This window comes from Neolamprologus multifasciatus, chromosome 19 (assembly GCF_963576455.1).
Source record: "Neolamprologus multifasciatus chromosome 19, fNeoMul1.2, whole genome shotgun sequence".
Taxonomy (NCBI): domain Eukaryota; kingdom Metazoa; phylum Chordata; class Actinopteri; order Cichliformes; family Cichlidae; genus Neolamprologus; species Neolamprologus multifasciatus.
In genome coordinates this window covers 19,401,420-19,418,174 of record NC_140457.1, presented here as the reverse complement: position 1 = coordinate 19,418,174, position 16,755 = coordinate 19,401,420, and the positions used below count along the sequence as shown (strand labels likewise).

The 16,755-nt window shown below is 42.3% G+C and overlaps 1 protein-coding gene and 1 long non-coding RNA gene across 6 annotated transcripts in view; one reads left to right on the top strand and one right to left on the bottom strand.

Annotated features, from left to right (window-relative positions):
- Positions 1 to 7,794, top strand: part of LOC146496458 (uncharacterized) — a 13,761-nt gene extending 5,967 nt beyond the window's left edge. The window contains exon 2 of the long non-coding RNA XR_014871185.1: positions 7,685 to 7,794. This is a non-coding gene — a long non-coding RNA (uncharacterized LOC146496458). The remainder of the gene's footprint in view (positions 1 to 7,684) is intronic.
- Positions 1 to 16,755, bottom strand: part of ktn1 (kinectin 1) — an 18,699-nt gene extending 1,944 nt beyond the window's left edge. The window contains exons 1-32 of one of the 5 annotated variants that reach the window (XM_085143321.1): positions 16,617 to 16,755; positions 10,726 to 11,438; positions 10,286 to 10,444; positions 10,060 to 10,176; positions 9,843 to 9,973; positions 9,598 to 9,702; positions 9,311 to 9,451; positions 9,010 to 9,116; positions 8,639 to 8,783; positions 7,994 to 8,090; positions 7,712 to 7,896; positions 7,524 to 7,571; positions 7,291 to 7,328; positions 7,089 to 7,179; positions 6,727 to 6,795; positions 6,556 to 6,593; positions 6,380 to 6,470; positions 6,154 to 6,222; positions 6,020 to 6,057; positions 5,635 to 5,725; positions 5,400 to 5,512; positions 5,230 to 5,314; positions 4,994 to 5,034; positions 4,779 to 4,869; positions 3,930 to 4,016; positions 2,421 to 2,510; positions 2,229 to 2,315; positions 2,060 to 2,149; positions 1,819 to 1,911; positions 1,643 to 1,711; positions 1,458 to 1,541; positions 637 to 720 (exon numbers count right to left, since the gene is read on the bottom strand). In XM_085143321.1, coding sequence (XP_084999447.1) covers positions 637 to 720; positions 1,458 to 1,541; positions 1,643 to 1,711; positions 1,819 to 1,911; positions 2,060 to 2,149; positions 2,229 to 2,315; positions 2,421 to 2,510; positions 3,930 to 4,016; positions 4,779 to 4,869; positions 4,994 to 5,034; positions 5,230 to 5,314; positions 5,400 to 5,512; positions 5,635 to 5,725; positions 6,020 to 6,057; positions 6,154 to 6,222; positions 6,380 to 6,470; positions 6,556 to 6,593; positions 6,727 to 6,795; positions 7,089 to 7,179; positions 7,291 to 7,328; positions 7,524 to 7,571; positions 7,712 to 7,896; positions 7,994 to 8,090; positions 8,639 to 8,783; positions 9,010 to 9,116; positions 9,311 to 9,451; positions 9,598 to 9,702; positions 9,843 to 9,973; positions 10,060 to 10,176; positions 10,286 to 10,444; positions 10,726 to 11,437 — 3,486 coding nt within the window. In that variant the 5' untranslated portion in view covers position 11,438; positions 16,617 to 16,755. The remainder of the gene's footprint in view (positions 1 to 636; positions 721 to 1,457; positions 1,542 to 1,642; positions 1,712 to 1,818; positions 1,912 to 2,059; positions 2,150 to 2,228; positions 2,316 to 2,420; positions 2,511 to 3,929; positions 4,017 to 4,778; positions 4,870 to 4,993; positions 5,035 to 5,229; positions 5,315 to 5,399; positions 5,513 to 5,634; positions 5,726 to 6,019; positions 6,058 to 6,153; positions 6,223 to 6,379; positions 6,471 to 6,555; positions 6,594 to 6,726; positions 6,796 to 7,088; positions 7,180 to 7,290; positions 7,329 to 7,523; positions 7,572 to 7,711; positions 7,897 to 7,993; positions 8,091 to 8,638; positions 8,784 to 9,009; positions 9,117 to 9,310; positions 9,452 to 9,597; positions 9,703 to 9,842; positions 9,974 to 10,059; positions 10,177 to 10,285; positions 10,445 to 10,725; positions 11,439 to 16,616) is intronic. The other 4 variants (XM_085143323.1, XM_085143322.1, XM_085143324.1 and 1 more) reach the window with 4 other exon arrangements.

Sequence of the window (16,755 nt, the reverse complement as noted above, 5' to 3'; positions counted from 1 at the left end):
ACTTTCCAGACTTTTCTGTCTCAGTTTTTCCACAACTGTAAGATAAATCCAGTCATTATGTCAATCACTTAACACAAGAACAGAAGGAATGCACACCAATTGGTATGAACCACATAGCCACGTGATCGTCATTCTTATAGTGCTATTGTTGAAGTGAACACAGCCAAAATATTGCTTAAAACTACTAAAGATTCATGACCACCGAAGACATTCAGTGACTATCAGACAAAACAGACGCAAGGCTTGCCTGAAGGCATCAGAGAAGTTAAATTATAAGTGATAGACAAAGATGAGGCATACATTTGGCCTGGAAGAGAAAGAAGATTTTTAATTAGCAAGCTATTTGTTAGACACAAGTAGAGTGCAGGTGCAGAAAAAGAAGAGTTAGTATTATAACTCAAAGTAAAGGTGAGTCATCACTCAGAAGCTGTAAATCCCCCCCCCCCCCCCCCCCCCCCCAAATCTTATTCATGACTCCACCATACAAGTCCAAATCTACAGATTTTGTGAATGATGACCCACAGTTTTGCAGTAGATAGAGAACCCCGTTCTGTTGCAGTCAGTGTCGCGCCGATGCTGAGTGCAATAAAGGCTAAGATTTAAAGGAGCTCTAGCTAGAGGGTGAGCAACGCTTACCAAAGTCAGCTCCTCATTCTGTCTGATAGCCTCTGTATATGAGCCATCAAGTCTGGTCTGCAATTCAGTCAACAGATCTTTGAGCTGAAATTGAGTTTGACAGGGTTTTGTTTAATGTGGGTCTGTCATAGGTGAACCAGGTCAGCACTACCAGCACACAGTTTATGCAGTCATAAGGCATCCACAACCAAAAAAAAAGTCACAAACAAAGCAGAGGGAACCAGTTGTGCATGACTGCAGATGACCAGATTCATAAGTGATTAAATTCACACAAAACAAAAACCTGTGCTGTGTGAACTTTATATTCCCAGAATAAATAAACTGTGGGATGCCACAAAACACCACACATGGAGCAGTTTTCACACATGAACTTTGGACAATTTCAAGACTTAATTTGGGATATTTCTCACAGTTATCCGTTTCTCAGATGTAGCACAGAGCAGAAAATGCTGAAATAGCCTAAACCGGACATATTTGCACTCATGGAAATACTTAAGTCTTTTTAAAGTGAGGGGGCTGTGTGGGTAGAGCCTTGCACATGACATTCACTAGCTAGTAGTGAATGCACCAGGATATTACCTGTGCTAATCACACATCAGTGCGATCCGACATTACAAAGACTTTTAAACTGCCATCTCTGTAGTCTAATGTCCAATCAGACTGCATATAACATTTGCAGTCTCAACGCAACCTCTGTTGGGTGCTCTCTGCAAATGTTCAGGGTAAAGGTGCATGTGTGAAAACAGCTCAACTGTTACACAGAGGTCGCACGTTCACCTCAAGAGGTTAAACATGACTGAAGAAGTCCAGTTTCTGCTCACCTCTCTGACTTCTGTCACATAAGTGGCACTCTCGCGCTCCGCCCTCTCCAACTCAGACTCCAAGTGCTGTTTTTCTCTTCTCAGCTACAGAGCACAACAGATGAGCAGAGATACAAATGACAGCCGCTCTAACAGGACATTTGCGAGTGTACATTGTAGACTTTTTGTGTGTTTGGTTTACTGACATTTTCCAACTCTGCTTCATCAGTTAGTCTCTCAACCTCTTGCTCCAAAGCTGCGACTTTCTGGCTCATCTGAGATCAAAGAAAGAAGAACGATTCAGTGAGAGAGAACTCTCAATATTTCACTTCAGTGACTCTGCATTTTGGAGTTTTATCTCTTGCTAAACCTGAATCCATACCTCTCTTAGTTCTGCTTGCGATAGCTCCAGCTTCACCCTCCAGCGAGACTCCTCCTGCTCCACACTGTTCTGGAGGCGTTGCAGGATGCCCTCCTGTGGACACAACAGAAATGACAGCTCAATTTGGAAGGGAGATCACTGTGCTGCCATAATGGCAACTGTTGGCAACTCCCTCACCCCCCTAAAAAAAAACAGAAAAAAACAAAAACAAACCCAAAAGTAAAATAAAAATAACCCTTACCGTCTCTGCCAAAACCTTCTTGTACGTCTCACAGTCTTTCTGTAGAACCCTTTGAGTTTCCTCAGCTTCTTTCAGTTTCTCAGCCAGTTCCTAGAAAGTGGATCGTACTTACTGATAGACTCATTTGAAAAAGGAATGATGTTCAACTTTGCATTTTTTCCAAATTTACCTCCGAGTCTCCTGATCCAGGGCTGGATTGTGGAGCTGAGTTTTCACCTGCTGCCCTTTCAAATCTTTGGAGCCATTCTTGATGGTTCTACAGGACAATTAAGGTGGAAAAATGAAGTAAACATCAACCCCACAACATGTAGCTATAGTGTACAAATGCATTTAGCATAGAGGTAAATGTTTCCTCTCATACCTGTTCAGAAGGCAGAGGCACATGTGGCAGAAGTCTGTGCAGAACATCTCGGCACTCAGCCTGACATACAGCCAGCGCTGTCTGGTTCTCCTAGAAGGTAGGGGGCCAAATTGTAAAGGAACAAAAAGAGAAGCGGAGATTAACAAATGACTGTTTAAATACTTAAGATATTTTCGATGACAAGGTCCAGTGGTCATCCAAGCAAATATAACCACCAACTTTCTCTTAACCCCCATCAATCTGTTTCAAACAAGTGATCAGGCTGCTTCAATCAAAATCCCAAAAATTTTATAATGCCAGCTCGTTATCAAAGGACAAATAAAAGAAATCTCACTCCCAGTTCCATTTACTCTGAGAAACCATAAGCATCAACAGACCACACCTAGGCCAGGTGTCACATCAGATTCAGAGCATCTCTCATTTGTGTTCACAAATTTACCTTGACACTCACCAATAAACAAAAAGTACTGATCAGTCCTCTAATAAAACACCATCAACTCTGAGGTCTGAAAGGGAGAACGCATGCCATACACGAGCCAGCTGGCTGTCTAACCACTGTTTGCATTAACACGCTGTCACAAGACAGCTTTGACACAGAGTGTGGAGCTGAATACAACCAACCAGCATGCACCGATAGCACACAACAGCTGCCAAGGAACTCCCTGGCTCAGGCGCGAGAAGGTGCTTTCTACTGTACTCAAATGGCAGGAGAGCAGCTGCTGTGCAGATAGTTCAGCATGTACCCTCACCTAATGTAGGAGGATGACTGAAATAAACATTACTGTAACTCTTAATAGCACAGCTATCTGGGAGCAAACTCTACATGAAGTAGAAATGCATGAAAAGAACAGCTGATTGTAGCATTGCACTTTGTTCACCCTGATAGAGAACAAAGACGTTTCAGTTGTGAGAACAGAGCATTGAGAAACATTAGAGGACTGCTGCATATTCATTACAAGCTTTGAATGTTAACACTTCTCTTAAACAAAAAGGGAAAAAAAGGACTAGATTTGAATTAAACAGATTTTCTTTGATTAACTGTACAATGTCACAAAGCATGCCACATGACAGAGAGACGACAGGAAGCTGCAAAATGATTACAATGAATCTCAATCTAATGACATCTAGTGAATTTCTAAGTCACTGCACACTCATTTCCAAGCATCGACCTAAGCTTTGGGTAAGGAAAGGAAAAAATAAACCTCTTACACTTAAAAGCGTAAAGGAAAGTCATGTATACACGCTTAAGAGGCCAATATTTGTTAAATAAAGTCGGAGATGCCCGAGGGGGAGCAGATTACTGTAGTTCAACAGCTCAAAAACAGCCAATTAAAAAGTTGAGGCCAAACAACAGAGCGGGAGGAGTGAAGGTAAATGAGTATGCAGCGTTGTTATGGATGATGGCAGAAAAGAAATTTCACTGGGTCGATTATGGCAAAACACAGCGTTTCGGAGGGGGATGCATCAGATTGGAACTAGAGTGAAGCAGACTGAGGTGAGGTGTCGAACCTTGACAGCTTTGCTGAGTTTCCCTTGAAGCATGGACTCGGTGGCTGACAGAGCTTCCATTGCACTCCAGTTTTTCTCCCGAAGCTCCTGTTTTGGTCAGTTCCAGAGAGATACTACTTTCAGTTCAGCCTCGGGGGGGAATGCATTCAGTGACCCTCAAATAAAGACTGGTAGAGTAACAAAACGAACCAAAGGCATTTCTCATCCATGCTCCAATAGCTAAAAATATGTAAAAAAACAAAAAGTCTTGATAGTCCTACTCTGACACCACGTGTGGTTTAAAACAACATGCACAGCCTGCACAGGTATATTTAGTAAAAAAATATTCGTTAAGTCATTTTATTTCTAATCAAAATAAGTGTCTTCAACTATAGTATGCATATAATAATACAAATAAGTTTATATGTTTCTCAGATTAAATAAACCGCTCTCAAAAATAAGAGAGACGAGTTTCTAATGCTCTGAATCACCCACAAGCACAAACAGGCTTGCTGAAACAGTCATGGCCAGCGGCGAGCACAACAAGAGTAGGCTGGAAGCCCTCTTATGCAATGCTCAGCTTAAGCAATCCAAAACAGACACTGAACTGATGTGTGTGTAATCGTGTTACATACACAACCTGAGCTGAAGAAAAATGTGTATTGGTTTAAAACAAACAAAACAAGAAAAAAAAAGCACTATTTAAAATGAACAAAAAGTGAGTGGCAGACAACAATAGGCAGAATGAATATATGCAGTGTGCAACACTGTGGGGGGAGTGCTTTGTGAAACACAATGGGCAGGGCTGATTGCTCATAGGGTTTGACCTGTGCTATTCCACAGTTCAGGTCATTGCTATGTGAAACCTACATCATTCTTCTTCCTTTGAAGGTTTACGGTGTTCCTCAGCTCAGCCAGCTCAGCCTGCAGATTGGAGACCTGTTTCTCCTTCTCTGACAACCTGACAGAAAACAGCAGAACCACACATTACAAAACTGATCACACTTCCGGTAAAATACAGTAAACAGGCCTAAAAAATAAAACAGCGTTGGTATTGTTTTGATATGCCATGCAATACTACTCACGCTGTAAGGAGCTCTGGGCTTGGCACTACCGTGTGGGACTGCTATATGAGCAGGAGAGAAACAGACAATGAAAACCAGCACTGAATATCTTATGACACTAAAATAGGAACAGCCAAATAAAGAAGCTATAGCATGACGACAACCTTTAACATAGTAAAGAGAGCCCTCCCCCTCCTCAAATGACATCTGGATGACTTTTAGCCAGAAAATGTGTAACATGAGCACTGTTGCTGTACCTGCTGAATCTTCTCGCTTAGCTCCTTCGTCCTTGCCTCCAGCTCACTCTGTAGTGTCTGGATCTTCTGGTCCTTTCCCACCAGCCTGTTGGTCAAATGTTGGTCATCAAAAGTCGGATTTGAAAGGCGTGTGCGTAGGGAGCTTACACTGAGGTGCTGATTTAACTCACTGAGCCTGGAGTTCTTGGAGCTGAGTAGCAGAGCTGGTCAGCACTTCTGTCGTCTCCTTCTGTCTCAGATGCTCTATCTCTGCCTGCAAGGCAGCCAACTGCTGCTCCAGAGCCTGTGAGACAAAAACTGATTCAGACAAGAGCCCAAACAAGGACAACACTGAAGAACAACATGAAGAAAGGTTCTTTTGAAATCTGCCAAACTATTTATACTGATACAAGGAAAGGGCTGCACCTCAACTGTCTTCTCTCTGGCCGAGCTGCTGTCTTGTGCTGCCTGTAGACTTTCCTCCACCATTTTCAGCTTTGTTTCCTTTTCTTGGATCCTTTGAAGCACAATAAAATAAGGGTCATTACATTGTAAAGCCTGTGAGATCTGCTTATCTTCACAGTATCAACAATGAGAGGACATTCAACAATAGACAGCCTCTTGTTCCAATGGGAATGGATGTTGAAAGAGCTACTATGAGGGGTGTGTCTTAGGAGTGTCCCGGACTGCCAGGGGGAATGAGTTTTTTATATGCTTACAGAGTCAGTAGTAGCCTTTGTTTTCATGAATAGGATATGGTTGGAACTAAACCTTTGTACTAAATAATCAAAATAAACTTTATTGATCTTACTTGCTCTGGAGTTCTTCCACCATCAGCTCTGAAGACACCTTTAGTTAGAGGGAAGGAAAAGGAAAATATATATATATACAGAACAGGAATCTAAAATTCAGGAAATACTTCTTAATAATCATTTTAGAACCCACCTGTTTATCCATCTTTTTCTTAAGGTCCTCAATTTCTTGTTTAAGTGACTCATTCTCTTTCCTTGCAGTCTATATTAGGGGAGACAAATGACTTTAAGACTTCATATCAATTAAAGATTGTGGTTATTATGTATTATGCAGAGTCACTTAGGGAAAGCTGTGGTCAGATAAATGTGTTTATATGAGCCAGCATGTTTTGATTGTGTCTTTTAGAGAAAACAGATACCTTAAGCTCCTCCTCTTTGTTGGCCACCTCAATCAACCCTTTCTCCAACAGGCCCTCTACAGTTTTCATGTTTTCCTCCTTCTCCCGGACACTGTTCAAAGAATTATGGATCATTTATTTCATAGACGGATTAAGATGCTGATGTATTTAAAATGTGCTCCAGTTCTCATACCCACCTCTTCTGGAACTGGTCCAAAGCCAGCTGGGATGCAGTCTGCAAGAGGACATCCAAAAATAGATTGTTTTTAATTTAAAGCAACCTCTCAAACAAACAAACAAAAAAAACCCCACACCAACATATAGTGGATTTTTTTTCTTAAACAGCAAAGCAAAGCAACACAACTAACCTGATCAGAAATCTGTGCCTGCAGATTCTGAATCTCTGCCTTCAGTGACATGTTCTCATTGTGCAAGGCCTGCAGATGAATACAGGCGACACTTATTATGCCAAGACAGTGGAGGATCTGACATACTGTGCAATCACTTGGAAATGATAAAGAATTCCTAATTCTGTCTTAGGTTTACAATACCAGGAAGTGCATTAAATCAATTTGTCATCTGAACCCAAAATATCTGCAAATCTGAGCATGCCCTCTTCCCGTGGGGAAGAGGGCACTTTCCACTCAACACAGCAACACATTCCTGCAAACTAATGAACCGGTACAATGTTAGTAAGAGAAGCTGCAGTGAAGTGCTCTTCTGAATATACCTGCATGTTAGTTTCTCTACTAGCCCCACTGCTCCTCTCAGCATTTAGAGAATCCTCCAGACTTTTTCGCTGCAGCTCCTTTTCAGCCAGACTAGGAAAAAAAGAAAAACAACAACAACAACACAGGGAAAGATGAAATATAGCTCAGTGATACAGCCTGGAATGTGATCCACAATATCTGAGAAGATGAAATCTTTCTTACAGCTTTTGCAGCTCCTCAATGTGGGAGACATGAGTGGCCTAGATATCAAACAGAAATGTCATTAGCCTACATTCTCTCTCTCACACACACACACACACACACACACACACACACACACACACACACACACACACACACACACACACACACACACACACACACACACACACACACACACACACACACACACACACACTATTGACTTGCTAAGTGTGTGAAGTTGACCCATTTACCTGCGTAGAGATCTGGACCTGAAGACTTTTGTTCTCATTCATAAGTTCCTGTTAAACACAAGTCATTAGTGAGCATATGGTTGAGGACTATAATATCATTCACATCCATTTTGATATCATTCCATGTAACTACAATAACAGTTTCATTTTTCTTGCTGCAGGTTTGGCACTGCGAGTTGTGAGCACACCTGAACCCGGGCCTGGAGCGAGTCGTCCTGCATACTGTGCTTGGACATTTCCATCAGCTCCCTCACTTTCTGTTCCAGCCGGTCCTTGGAGACCACAGCTTCAGTCAGGCTGCTGTGTAGAGTCTGGATCTCCTTGTTCTTGTTGCTCATCTCAGCCTCAACTGCCAGCAGCTGATTGTGGAGCTCTGCAACCACACGACAGCCGTCACAGAGCCACCATCATTTTTTTTAGGGTTCACAAGAATTAAAACTTTTGTTTGGTGCAATGTTGTGTTTTATCACCTTGTTTGGAGGTCTGAATTTTCTCTCTTTCGGCATTGACACTGTGGATAAAGTTTTGCAGCTCCTCCCAGCGGCGCTTAGCATCCTGCAGCTGTGCCTGGAGACAGATACAAACTCTCAACACCTTCCTTCCATACATTTTCATTGGAATTGAGCGATCGTATAAATTTTGCAGAGGAAATTAAAACTTTATGAAATCCATTAGAATATCTAGAGGCTTATGTGCAGATTCTTTCTCTGATTTTTTTTTCTACACAGTGCAATTCTCGCACTAAGGCTCTTTGCCAAGACTTATTTGTGTCAAGCCAGCAATTTAAATGTCCATCTTATGATCGTGGTCTGCGACAAGTCGGGAAAGGCTCATCTGAGTGTCTAGCAAGAAAAGTGTTGTTTATACACAGCACAAAGCCTCAAACATTCCTGCTTCCAAAGGCAACAAAAATCCTTCCAGCTCAGGTTCTGTTTCCCATAACCCTCACCGGGACTTCCACTACAACCTCCTCCCATTTCCCGAGTAATGCTGCCACACCCGCTAACCAGATTTGAAGCATGTCCAGGTTTTGCACAACTCGGTTCATTTTTGTCTCAGCTGGGGAAACTGAAGCACAGGCTAAATAAACACGCCGCGCATCTGGATTAGCGTACCTCCAGCTGGGACACGTTCTGCTTGTAGCTGACCTCCAGTGACTTCCTCTGGTGCTCCTCCTGCTGCAGCTTGCTGTTGCTGTCTGATAGCTCTTTCATCAGGCCGGCATACTCGGAACGCAACTTGTTTAGTTCGGCCGAATTCCTATCAAGCACACGTACATGACATGAAAATGCATTTGTTAAGGGATATGTATGGGAAATTGCAGCAGAAGCATTCTACAAATAGCTTGGACTATTGTCTAACGAAAGACAAGGTAAAAAGACAATGAGGTGACTAAGAGAGATAGCTGGAATCACTATGCTTCACTACGCTGAGCATGAGAGATGTATGGAGCTCTAGGGAGCGTGAACAGCTGTGTAACACTGACTTGCTCTCCATCTGGTTGGTGGCGGAGCTGACTGCGTCCCTCAGGATGCTGTTCTCTTGCTGCAATCGACTGATCTGGCCTTCCAGCTGCTCCCTCACCTGCTGAAACTACACACAATCAACAGTACTCAGTCTTCACCAACTCTCTCTGGAGTGCCAAAGAAGCTGCCAGAAGTTTTTTTTTCTTCACATTTTTGAAATTCCTCATTTCTTAAACAACACTAGCAGTTATCCAAGTGTTATCAAGTATAATACAGGCCAGTACTTGCTGTACTGATAATAGTTGAAATGTAAGGCTTCACCTTTATTTGCATTGTCTGGAGCTCTTGGTAGGTGCCCTGTGCTTTGCCCTGCATACTGCCCAGTTCTTTCTCCATCGCTGCGCGTTGCTCCCTCATCATTGATTCCACCCTGTTTGTCTTCTGCTTCTCAACTTGCAGCTCCTGAAGCAAAGTATGAAGATAAATTAAGCATGTTACTGAACCAAGCGGAATTATTCCAGCATTACAGTGATTATGTTGGAAGGAAATCAGTCATGTCACAATCATTAGGGGGAACCAAAAAAAAAGAAAAAGATTGGACTCTAGACCTGACTGAGCTGTTTCACTTTGTCTTTGGCAATGGAGGCCTCCTCCTGCAGAGTTGTCAGAAGCTTTTCCCTTTCCTGGGCAGTCGGGTCAGGCCTAGTTGAGGACTGTCAATGAAAGAGAACACATTTTAAAAGAAGGCATAGAAAGTCCAACTACAAACACTGGGTGACCTGCCAAATGCAAACAGTGTGGAATGTTGTTTGTGACAGCACCCAATTCAGCTTATCTCTTATTAATCTCTCACCTTGTGCCAGGCGTCCACGGCATTAGGGCTCTTCTCTCGCAGTAGAGCCATCACACTGACGGCCTCTGCATCTGACAGAGCCAGGCTGGAAAGACCGGAGAGCAGCTCCTTCAGTTTCACCTCTGTGTTCTCTGTTAAGGCCAGCAAAAACGAGAAACCGAGTTTAAAAGGGCTTACAAATATTTTGGGATTAAAAACCCACGCTTTCACCTCTTACCCTTATCAGTCTCGTTTTTCTGCTTCTTGCCAGACCCTTTGGATGGTGCGTCATCGTTATGGGCTGCCTGGTGGTTAGCAGAAGCTGCTGAGTCTGGCAAAATATGGGCTTCATCAACTGGATTTCAGAAAATACTCTTTATTAGATTTTGTTTTTAGTCTTAATAGAGCCAAATTCTTCAAATTTAATGTTATTAATTAATACCGTAATATTTTATCATCATTACCATGATCAGTTTTCTGCTTCTTGGCAGAATTCTTCTTTTTGCCACTGGTCACGCTTTGAGTTGCACCATCTAAAACTTTGGTTTCAGCCACAATGGGAGCTTCTTTCTTGACAGTAGCTGGGGCCTGCTCCACTTTAACCTCTGTATGCTGCTCATCTGCTGGAAAGACAGGACAGCAAGTTCAGAAAACCTTCTCAGGTTGCCTTGATTGATTAAATAAGAATGCTCGATTATCATTAAAGTTACTGGCACAAATATCCGAACTTGAGAAAGTAGCAACTACAGCAATATATCTTCTCAATTTTACCACAACTGCTGTAATTTCAAACAAATACTGACCAAATGAAGCTGCTACTTGCAGTTCTCATGTTTTCTCAAAAAAAAAACAAACCCAAAAAACAAAACTGCAACCATTTTAAACATTACCCTTGGTTACTAACCAGACTCCACTTTTTGTTTCTTCTTTTCCTTCTTTTTCCCAGAAATCTGGGGAGGTGTCTGAGCTTGAACGGGAGCCTGAACAGCTTGGATCTGGACCTGAACCTCACGTTTCGGTGAGGGTGTGCTGGACTGTTTGCTTCCAGCCAATGGTGCCTCTGTCTTGCAGCTGACTGGCTTAGAGCTGTTCATTTCTGGCTCCTCAGAGGGGGAAACTGTGGTGGCGGCGGCAGCGGTAGCAGCGGCGGCGGCGGCAGCAGCAGCTTTGGCAGCCTTCTTCTCCTTCTTCTTTCTCTCTCTCAGACCAGCAGGAGCCTCTGGTGACACCGAAACAGGCACATAGGGAGTGGGTGTAGGTAGAGCAGGATCAGGGGTAGCAGCTGACACAGGTTCCTCCTCTACCTCCACAGTGGAGCTGTTGGCACCTTCAGCTGCATCGAAATCCCGCAAATCTTCCTCTGACTCCCCCCCACCTCCGGTTCCTCCGCCGCTTCCCCCAGTGGAGCTCTCCTTCTTCTTGCTTTTCTTCTTTTCATTCTTTTTACGGGGGTCTGGCTTGCTTGGTGGCAACTTGAGGTCACGCTTCTGCTTAGCAAGCACCTCATCGTAGGAGGTTTCTTTCATGAAGAGCCAGAAGAAGAGGAACATGAGGGCGATGACCAGTGAAGGGGCCAGGATGAGCAGGTACTGAGAGTCGTAGATATCCACCGCCATTCTGAAAGTGGACAATAACCCAAGAAAAACAAAACCAAGCTTAGTTTAGGAAACTTGTCTTGTTCAATTTACACTTAATATTGGTTTGCAATTTTAATAGATAAAGACTAATAGACTGATAAAGACAGCTAAATACCAGATCCTGAGGGGATAAACTGCTCAAATATTGAGATTTATAGGATTTATACTCTCAGTCAGCTTGCTGCTGCTTTCCATCTAACAAGTCTCGCTGGTCTCTCAGCGAGCATATTAAGTTTCAGTCACAGGAGCCAGAGTGATAGCTGAATGTGACAAGTGAAGGGTGGATCTCTTGCGAAGGCTAAGAAATTGCATTCTCACAGGCTAGCGCTTTTTCAGTCACACTGTAAAAAAATATCCCAGTTTATCTGCCTTTTGATTTTAATGGGGACTAGAATACGCAGAATGAACAACATGCTGCATTCACAAAGATTTGAAACTTGCAACTGCAAAAACAGACTCAACAGGAAACTGCTTACTGAGCTCACAGACAGGAGATTGAAGGACAGAGCTATAGATCTCCTTGCAAACTGACATCTTTTTGAAAACAGAAAAGATTGCCGGTTTAATTCACTTGGACACTGAATTCACTATTCAGACCCTGAAACTGCATGCATCTTTACACAAACTCTTTGGTTATAGACCTCAGAACAGTGTTCCAACCTCATTCTCTAGGCAGAGTTCATGAGTGGAAATTGATTATGATAGGTGTACATAGGGGGCGGAGTGTAAGCACACCAGTAATGCTGAGAAGGTAGGAGAGGAGATTCTTCTTCTTCACACCCTGCCCCCTCTTAGCGATATGATCCAATTAGAAGACAGTCCCCCAGCCACACAGCTTAATGTATGTACACATGTGTAACTTGTGTAAAGAGAGACACACCTGTACCTAAAACACTGACTGTGAGACTCAACTTTGTTTGCCCTGGTTTAAAAGGGGACCAAATAGGTCAAGATCATTAGAAAGGCAACTAGGCTAAAAAGAAAATGGCTCACAGTCTCTTAAATAGTCACCTCCCTCTTTCAGCCCCCACAAGAATGACACGGTGGTTATTCTAAACTCATATCGGACCGGATTTGCAAGGGGCAAAAATACACCTACATCCAAGTGTCACAGGATGAGATCTGCTGCAGCTGCAGTTCGGCTCCCGCCTGCATAAAGCCAAAAGAAGATGATGTTCCTCCACCCCAAACAGAGTTTACAGAGTCAAGTGGTCCTAAGACATCATCAGCTTTGCATCTGCCAAAGATATTTCTAGGAACTATGTGGTGAGTTTCAGCTGACTCCTCAAGGCTATGCAGCAAGAATAAACTAGCACAGAACTGGCATTTTCCCCCCTATATTTCCCCTTTAGGCTCCAGTTTTTCCTCCCTAGTTCATATCTTTTTCGCTTTAATCGCCCCCAATAAGATGTTTTTGTCACATTCTTTGCAAATTTCCAGCAATGGCAGCAACTTTACTAAAAATAAATAAATAACGAACCATTTTACAACATTGCTGCAAAGTATGTCTTGCAAATCAACACACAACGACACCACGTGCAAAACGGTGACTTATCACAAAAATTAAACGACCGTGTTTTGACAGTGGGGGTAAGTTAAGCCCTGGGTGACGGCAGCAGTATTGTGTCTAACAATGCAGAGTGGCAGCGACAGTGAGTGACCTGAAGTGCGACACAATCCCATACTATACTCAAGATTTGTGGCAGCAATACAGCGTAGGAGTCACTGTTGTAGAGCAGACGTCTTTAGTAATTTGGATTAAGCAGATTACCCATGATAATACATTTAAGAATAACTTTCCACTGCAGGGCTTCCTGTGGACTGGCAGGCTTAGTATAATGTTGATACTGTTTCACTCCCTTCTCCTCCCCTCCCTGCCTCGTCCAACCCTTCCCATTACACGCAGCATAAAAACACATCAGGCTCATTATGACTACTATTTGATTCAATTTTGAAAAACTGTTTGCCTTTGAAACAGCACGCCTTTCCTGTGAACAAACTACAAGCTCCCCATTATGTAACATCTTTGAAACGTTTTTTTTTGGGTCCAGTTTTTATTATATAACATTTTTACTTTTACTTTGACTCAAATACATCAGATTGTCTCATCTTAATAATTGATTGAAAATGGCTGTCTTATTCAACCAACCCAAGGACTGAATTCCTTCACACTCACAGAAAACAAACGGTGTGCAAAGACATATCTGTGAAAGCATGCACCAAGATGTGGTCTTCATAAGAGATTTTACTCTCTGCTGGTCTTTTGTACTGGTATCTTATCTGTGACCTCATTAGAAAATGTGCCATTCATTTTGAGCGTTAAAACTTTACACTTGAACCAATAAGAAACACTTAAAAACCAAAAATGTATTTCACAGTTCTGGATGAGACTGCCCCAAACATTAACTACCTGGAACACACTGCAGGTTTTATTAAAAATAAATAAATAAATAAAAATAACAAAAGGTCAAAACATGAAGAAGCCCTTTTAAACTATGTACTACAAACACAACAAGTTTCTAGTGTAAATAAAATCATTAACTTGCAGTTGCTGCTAGATCAGGAAATTGCTGATTGCATATTAGAGGACACTCCCATGCCAGAGTACATTATGTGTCAAAATAACTCAGCGTTTCTTCCTGGTATTTAAAGTGTGGGTGGAGTAAGCAGTATGAAGGTATGAGGCTTGGTTGCTTTGAGTCCCTAGCCTCAGACTGGAAGGTGCATGAGATTTTTTTTGTACGGCCTGAGGCTTGTTCCAGCATCAAAATGAGCCCGCAGGACAAAGCCCTCCCGGGTTATTGGCTCCCTGGAATCTAACCACTTGGCTGGCCAGCCCTCTTGATTTTGGCAGACATGGACACAGAGACAACTCCTGATAACTATCAGGTCCAAAAAGCAATACAGAGAGTAACTGAAAATCAGGCCATGCATACATAATAAATGTAAAATAGGCAACAAGTCATTTTAAAAACACATCTATAGTCCAGGACACTACAGAAAATGTGAGCTTTTTTAGTTAAGTGTGCAGTTTCTCTACAATAATTATATAGCCAATGTAAGTTTAATAAACACTATGAAAAATGAAAACTACTTTCTGGATCAAACCTACAGTAGAATGGTGGGGAGACGGCCAAATGAAAATGTGTTACAAAATGTAATTAAGTGGTAATAACATAATAAATTCATATAATCGTTATGACTGTAACAACTGTATCTGCAGGATTTTTATTTCTAGCAGCAAGTCAATGTTCACAACAAACTGTAGGAGGTGCACTAGCAGTCACTTTACCTTTATGTTTTAGGTTTATAAATACTTTGAAAGGATAAATGAGTAAGCACTTGGCGACAGTGGGAAAGAAGACCTGCTTTTCAACAGGAAGTGACATCTGGCAGTACTAGGGTCAGGAATGGGCAATTTACAGGCCCTACCATTTGGAGACTAAATGGGTAAGAAGACAGAAAAGAGGAGCACAAACCACAAACAAACGGGGGGTTAAAAATGGACCACTGTTTTTTCTACTTCCTCCACCATTGTCGACTAAAGGAAACCTTTGAGCGTGGGTTTTTTTTTTTTGTTGCCCTTCAAAGGAGATGCCATTATATCAACCTCATCCCTACATGTCATTTGTATTTTATTTACATGTTTTGTGTCTGTATTCTGATTTATAATAATTACATAGATTAGCTAGATTGTTGTAATATGTTGTTTTATTCTTAAAATTTAAGAAATATCATATTCACCAACAACACCTTTTACCCATAAAGAGTCTGATAGTCAGGCAATTAAAATAATCTACCTTAGATTTCCAAAAGTTGACTCTGTTCATCTGGACGTAGCGTTTTCTACCTTAGATTTATTGTTAAGTCAAATGGAAGTTGGCTCTCTCTCAATACTGACATTCATCTTTATCAATCTTCTGGCAACAAACTAAAGAAAGTACCAAAGTACACAGTGACTGTGGTTTTGGTTTTATTAGAAAACATTAACAAAAAAGTTATCTGCAAGGATATGATCCTGGCTGTCAGGCTTTATCCAGGAAAGTATGTCAACAGTAAAACACTTCAGATTAGAACCCATCTACAGACAGACCTCAAAGAAACTAAAAAGAGCACTGTTGTAAAGCAAAGCTAACAATGCTTTCATCAAAAGAGAGAGGGAGCTGAGGCATAACCCTCAAAGGCTTTTTAAAATAGGGGCAGTGAGGTCTTGGAAGAAATCTCAAGCTCTTTCAGAGACGTACTTTAGTTTTGTGTTTACTTAGTGAGTAAAAGTCAGTTTAACAAAGTCTCACTTTTCCACAGTAACGTGTTTGGTCACTAACCCCATTATAATTCCTTCTTATTGTGCTTGCCAGCACCTAAACTTGGTGATATAGCCCCGAGTCACCTCAACATTTACCAGCTGAGCCCTAAATGTCCCAGCATGCTAGGTCATGCCACACGTAGCATCGTGGGCCTTGTGCTGACTAGTCAGCCAAGATACGCAATGGCAGCTATTCTTACACTTAGAGGAACACTGTCAATGATTGCAGCATGTAATCACAGAAAAAGCAGAAGCTCCTTGTCAAGCTAGCCCAGCTAGGTCATTTATCACACGTCATACTCAAATAAACCATGAAAACGAAAGAAAAGACAACACATGTCACAAAGATGACTTCCCAGAATGACGAGCAAAAATGTCCAACTGCTGGGCCTTAACTGTGTTCCGGCCACGGTCATAAACAGTTGCTACTATGTATAAATCCATGAGGGAAAAGACCCGTCACCACTTTTTAAGTTCGACTCAGTGGCTATAGCTAAACACTATGAATGGGCTAGCTAACTAGCAAACTAACGACAGCAAGGCACTAGCCCTAGCTGACCAATCCAATTAGTACAGAGGCGACAAAACTGACCACACAAATGTTAGCCGGAATACTTTGACTCTCTTTCACACTCTCTGGAGGGGTGGACATTTGCCCACACGGGCCTCATTCCTCCTCAGATCCTAGCCTCCGTCTCTATTGAAATCTCTGACCCGTCCCCATGCTTCCGTTAAAGTCCTGAGGGCCGTTCCCAGGCCTACGTGAAGAGCTAAGCTGTGCTAAGTACGGGATGAGCAGCTTTTTTCACAAGAAACGAATAGAAGATTTCCCGAAACAGCCGCTAGAAATACCTGTAGCTTCAGTTTGCTGTTCCCTTAGCTAGTAGTGAAATGGCGCTGCTCTGCGTTGACACCAGCACACTCCTGCCTTCCCAGGGCAGCTCCAACCCGGCTTTCTTCTGCGCTATCCGTCACAGAGAATCTGCTGTTT